Source organism: Scyliorhinus torazame, chromosome 11 (genome assembly GCF_047496885.1).
Source record: "Scyliorhinus torazame isolate Kashiwa2021f chromosome 11, sScyTor2.1, whole genome shotgun sequence".
Lineage (NCBI taxonomy): Eukaryota > Metazoa > Chordata > Chondrichthyes > Carcharhiniformes > Scyliorhinidae > Scyliorhinus > Scyliorhinus torazame.
The window spans coordinates 26617860-26623859 of NC_092717.1; the positions used below are offsets into that span (position 1 = coordinate 26617860).

The 6000-nt window shown below is 49.5% G+C and overlaps 1 protein-coding gene across 3 annotated transcripts in view; it reads right to left on the reverse strand.

Annotated features, from left to right (window-relative positions):
• The window catches only part of LOC140385184 (arf-GAP with SH3 domain, ANK repeat and PH domain-containing protein 1-like), a 414311-nt gene extending 408522 nt beyond the window's left edge, over positions 1-5789 (reverse strand). For 2 of the 3 annotated variants that reach the window (XM_072467067.1, XM_072467065.1), the window contains exons 1-2: positions 5584-5789; positions 4911-4994 (exon numbers count right to left, since the gene is read on the reverse strand). In XM_072467067.1, coding sequence (XP_072323168.1) covers positions 4911-4969 — 59 coding nt within the window. In that variant the 5' untranslated portion in view covers positions 4970-4994; positions 5584-5789. Of the gene's footprint in view, positions 1-4910; positions 4995-5333; positions 5491-5583 lie in introns of those variants that run through there. The other variant, XM_072467066.1, reaches the window with a different exon arrangement.
• Between the last annotated feature and the right edge of the window lie 211 nt (positions 5790-6000).

Sequence of the window (6000 nt, forward strand, 5' to 3'; positions counted from 1 at the left end):
GGCTAGGAGCTGGAGGGGCCCTACATAAGCTTAACTTCATGAGGCTGGTGGAGCAGATGGAGGAGGAGTTTAAGAGGTGGGATGTGCTGCCACTCTCCCTGGCAGGTAGAGTGCAGTCAGTTAAAATGACGGTGTTCCCGAGGTTTCTGTTCCTGTTCCAATGCCTCCCCATCCTGATCCCTAAGGCCTTCTTCAGGCGGGTTAACAGGAGAGTTATGGGGTTTGTGTGGGCGCAGAAGATCCCGAGGGTGAGAAGGGTGTTTCTGGAGCGGTGCAGGGATGTTGGGGGGGGGGGGGGGGGGTTTGGCGCTGCCTAACCTCTGTGGGTATTATTGGGCCGCCAACGTGGCGATGGTGCGCAAGTGGGTGATGGAGGGGGATGAGGCGGCATGGAAGAGGCTGGAGATGGCGTCCTGTGTGGGGACGAGCCTGGAGGCGCTGGTGACAGTGCCACTCCCGCTGCCTCCAACGAGGTACACCATGAGCCCGGTGGTGGCGGCTACCCTCAAAATCTGGGGCAATGGAGACGTCTCAGGGGGAGGTGGGGGCCTCGGTGTGGTCCCCGATTCGGGGGAACCACTGGTTTGTCCCGGGAAGGATGGACGAAGAGTTTCTGAGCTGGCACAGGGTAGGTATTAGAAGGATGGGGGACCTGTTTGTGGACGGGAAATTCGCGAGCCTGGGTGAGCTGGAGGAGAAGTTTGGGCTCCCCCCAGGGAACACCTTCAGATATATGCAGGTAAGGGCGTTTGTTCGGCGGCAGGTGGTGGAGTTCCCACTGTTGCCGCCACGGGGAGTCCAGGACAGGGTGCTGTCAGGGGTGTGGGTTGGAGAGGGAAGGATCTCGGCAAAGTATCAGGTGATGCAGGAGGAGGAGGAGGCCTCGGTGGAGGAGCTAAAGGGTAAGTGGGAGGAGGAGTTGGGTGAGGAGATTGGCGAGGGGATGTGGGCGGATGCCCTGGGGAGGGTGAACTCTTGCGCGAGGCTCAGCCTCATACAATTTAAGGTGCTGCATAAGGCTCACATGACCGGGGCATGGATAAGACGGTTCTTTGGGTGCGAGGACAGGTGTGTTAGGTGCTCAGGGAGCCCAGCAAATCACACCCACATGTTTTGGGCTTGCCCAGCGCTGGAGGACTTTTGGAAGGGTGTAGAGAGGACGGTGTCGAGGGTGGTAGGTTCCAGGGTCAAGCCGGGCTGGGGGCTCGCAATATTTGGGGTGGCAGAAGAGCCGGGAGTGCAGGAGGCGAAAGGCCGGTATTCTGGCCTTTGCGTCCCTGGTAGCCCGGCGAAGGATTCTTCTTCAGTGGAAGGATGCGACGCCCCCAAGCGTGGAATCCTGGATCAGCGATATGGCGGGGTTCATTAAATTGGAGAGGGTGAAATTCGCCTTAAGGGGATCGGTACAAGGGTTCTTCAGGCGGTGTCAACTGTTCCTAGACTTTCTGGCAGAACGTTAGAAGATGGTCAGCAGCGGCAGCAACCAGTGTGTGTGGTTTGTTTTTCTTGAGTGGGCGTGTATATTGGCCTTTGTGTTGATGAAGGCTGTTAATTTATTATTTATGTATATGGGGGGGGTTGTTCTTTTCTTTCTGTATTTTGTTTTTGATATTTTGTGAAAATTTGAATAAAAATTATATATTTTTTAAATGGGGATAGGGTGGAGGCGTGGGCTTAAGTCGGGTGCTCTTTCCAAGGGCCAGTGCAGACCCGAAGGGCCGAATGGCCTCCTTCTGCACTGTAAATTCTATGATCCATGATTTTGCAGTGGCAATGTTGGGAAAGCTATCAGCATTCACTTCTCCATTGAACCTGACAGCAACTCCAGGAGTCCTGCACAATCGCAGGGTAACTCAGACATCCTGAGGTTACTGCTGTTGATATTACACTCCTCCAAAGAGTGTGTTCCTGAGGTCTGTCCAGAGTGCAATCCCTAAGCAATCAATGACTTGTAGGGAACTTCCCCTTTTAAACTGATGATCTCGCTGTAAAAATTCTTGAAACAATTTACCTTGCTGATGAGTGAGGTGTAACTGGGCTTTTAACAGCAATCTAACGTCATGATCATTGTTAAACAGCTTTATCGGCCCTGAAAAGCTAATTTTATACTTGCGGAATGTTAAACTTCAGCATCATTCTAAAAACTCCATTTTCTTTAAGTAGTCAATTTATTATAAACTTGTTTATGATACTTTATATTCTGTCATAATTCAATCATAATTGTTTTCTTTTCCATCTGAAAATTCCAAAATAAAAGTTCACATGAAATAAGCAAACTACTGGGGATGTTGGAATCTTAAACAAAACAGAGAATGCTGGAAAAACTCAGCAGGTCTGGTAGCATCTGTGGGAGAGAAAACAGAGCTAATGCGTGAGATCTTCCGGTCACATTGCGCCCAGAAAGCAGCGCGCCATGGCCGGGAGATGCCGGGGGATCTCTCTTCCAGGCTCTGCCCGGCTCATAACACTTCGCGAGATCTAACACCACCTCGTGAGACGTCGCAATGTGAATCACGCCCATTATGGTTACAGCTCGTTTCACTCTAATATGCATTCCTAACTAAGGCGTGGGATCTAAACTCTCTCGACATGGAGACCTCTAGCAAGCGTCGTTCAGTACTGGTCTCCACAAACAGGGACCAGACGGAACGGAACTCATGAGGGTCTCCCAGGGGATTGGAGGTCCCAAGTGTTTGCCCACTGAGCAGGGTGGCACCCTGGCACTGCTGGTGCCACCTGCGCACCTTGATGCTGCCAGCCTGGCACTGCCAAGCTGGCATTTATTTTGCCACAGAAATCGTGACCAGGGTGCCCTGCACAGGTTTGGTCAGTGAGTTGGGGCCGAGAGGGATTCGGGGGTAGTATTGGGGGAAGGGTCAGGAGAATGGGACGCCATTTAAAAATGACAATCAGATCGCTCCCTGCACTGACAAGCAGAGCTACTCGATGCAGAAAACTGGACAAATGTTGCCTCGACTGCGTACCTCAGTACATCAGCGCACTGTTCCAATAGCAGATTTTTAAAAAGACCGATTAGCCTTCCCGGCAGAGAGCAAGTCACTCGCCCGGTACACTGACGTCACGTACTCTGGGCGCGAAATTACTGAGGAGAGCTTCCTCCGGTTTGTATCTGCCAGCACGCAAACAACAGGACTGCATTTAGAACTGAAGATGGATCTTTTTGGACGAAGGAAGAGAGGACCAGAGACACAAACAGGCATGTATCTCACAGCTGAATCTGCTAGAGAGAGGTTCGCAGGAGAGTCCATGGCAGGACAAAACAGTGCTGGTGTGAGCTCCAGGACCTCTTGATGAACAACCCATACAGAAATGTAACATTGAAAGACAAAGTAAGTGAGATCGTGAGGATCAAGCAGGCTCGCCTGTTACATTAAAGGTAAGTGAAAATGGTGGGTCGAGAGGTTCGGGCAGCGTGGGTCGCGAAGGTCGGCCAGTTGGTAAAAATGGGTTCCCGGATAGAAAGTTTGAAAAACACTGCTGTATCTGATTGCTTCAGGAGATATACACAGCTGCTTGCCTGGCCTACAAAGGACCCAGAAAGCCATGTGGTTTGTCAATGGTTGGCTCTGAGGAACTTGGAGTGCATAGAAAGTCTCTAGATGAGTGCAAATGTAAACCCGTTATTTATTACTGACCACAAAATGCGGCCCTGCACATTCCCTTGTGGTCTGTACTTCTCTCTCTCACACACACACACACACACTGGAGCTTTTGCGCCACCTTCAGGTTTTAAGCAGGGAACAATAGCGATAAATCTCTCAAGGGTGTACGCAATTTAGGGGTGAGTATATGTTTTTTAGTGCCACATCATCATTTTTGTTCTAAAGAGAGCTTTCCACCATAGAGCATGTCCGACCCAATGCCCAAAACAGCAGCGCGTGTTTTCCTTTAGCGTTTAAACCGTGCACACTTCGGAATGTTAAACAAAAGAATAAACTGCTCCATCTCAAAGCCCCACTTTTCTTTGTCTCAGCATATTGTTTAACCGGTAAAAGCTACTTTTGAAAATAATGCAAGACGAAGGAATCTTTGCAACGAAACATGCGGGAGGTTTTCACAGATCGATGCCATGTGTCTCCCCAGGCCAGGCCCCAGGAAAAATAATCAGATTGCTAACTGAGAAGTGGAGTCAGGGTTAACAGCAGCTCACACACCACACTCTCCTGGTGTAGGCTGGACTTTCCTTGTGCACTTTCCACCTCGGCACAAAACGGCCCCGGTCTAATTTCTCTGTTTTGGGGTGGGGGGGGGTTAAACAGCACAATTGTTTAAAATCACCCTGATTGATTCCCGCGATATTTTCTTCCAGAAGCTAGTTTGTTTACCAGCAAATTCCCCAGAAGAATGACAGTGGTGTGTGCTGTGTGTTTGTTTGTGTTGGGGGGCGGGGGTCTAGAGGGAATCTGTCATCTCTCAAAGGATCCAGATCCGGAGAGGTCTTGTTATCAGAGACAAATAACTAGTTGGGGGAGGCTTAAAAAAACATTCCAGATCTCACAATGGTAACATTACAATTTGTGTCATCTTTATTTTAAGCAGAGTCCAATTTGCAATGCCAATTGAAAGAATTCCTCCTTTGCATATATATCTGTCTTTAAAGTCAAACTATCCCCAGGATGGGGAAGCGAGTGACACATTTCTTGGCAACTTTTCACTTATCACCAGGAAATCCCCCACCCAACAGGTTGGACTTTCCGCCTCCACCCACTACCCCAACCCACCCCACCCACAACTTTTCCCGATGATTTACCCCACTTCTCTCGCCCCCCGCCCCCCCCCCCCCCCCCCAATAAAACCCTTCCTGTATCGCGGCAGGGAGTGCATTAATACTGATACACCGTGTTTTGCGGGAGACTTGTCTTGGGTAGGTTGGGGCCTCTCTGACTTACCGGCTCCACAGCGAATCCCTGGAGGAGAAGGTTGACAATCTGGAGGTTGAAGACCTCATGGTTTCACTTCACACCGAACCCGACCTGGGCGAATGAAAAACAGCAAATGAAACCCGGCTGGCCTCTTCCTGAACATCGAAATGGAGACCTAAATTGCAGCTTGCTTTTGGCTTTGAACAGGGTTACTCATACACAGTTGGGGAGGGAAGAAAGGGAGGGGAGACAGTGGGCAAAACTAAACTTTCTCATGAAACCAAAAGTTTCAGAATTGTAGAAAGGCTACAATAGCGAAGAGAATAATGGATGTTTTTTTTTTAAACAAAAGTGCTTAATGCACGGGTTACTATTTGGTCAATTGTGAACGAATTTTCATTTGAAAGTTCCAGATTTCCTAAGTTTTTAAAAAAAGTTCAAAATACCTACTTGCAGACGGGATGTCGATGTGGGTTTCATTGCCCGTCCTGTCCAAACGGGTAAAAGATTTTCAGGCTTGCTTTGTAGAGAAAGGCGCAGCGCTTATTCCGAGGGCACTTTTCCATAGACTTTACCAATGATTATTTGAGAAATCAACAGCAACTCCCTCGGGGACATGTGCGCCGCGCCAGTCAAAACTGAGCCTGAAAGTGCTGCTAGTTTCTGGTCTAAACCACGCCTACGGTGTTCGGTAACTTACCTCCACCGCAACTGCTTCTCTCTCCGGCCGAAGTCTGGAGGTGAAACCGGTGCTGCCATTATCCCATCTTCGCCTCCGGCTCCCTTGGGTACAACCGGCCGGTTAAGAGAATCTTGTTGACTCGGCGCCAGCAATGGAGAGAGGGGAACTGTGATTTGTGTCCATATCCGTTCCTTGTGCTCTGTGGGAAGCTGAAACGGAAGGAAAATCCACCATGTGAGCGGCATTGAATACAATGGGCTGCCAGCAGCGACTCCAGGAAATCCAACCAATCCCGCGGAAATCTGTAAAAACATACCAGGGCCAGAACATCCTTCAGATTAAATATCTCGCACTGAATGCATCCATTGCCCCCATCAAGTTGTCTGCATTATTGTACAGTGCCAATATTTGTATTGAGTAAATGTAAACTTGGTT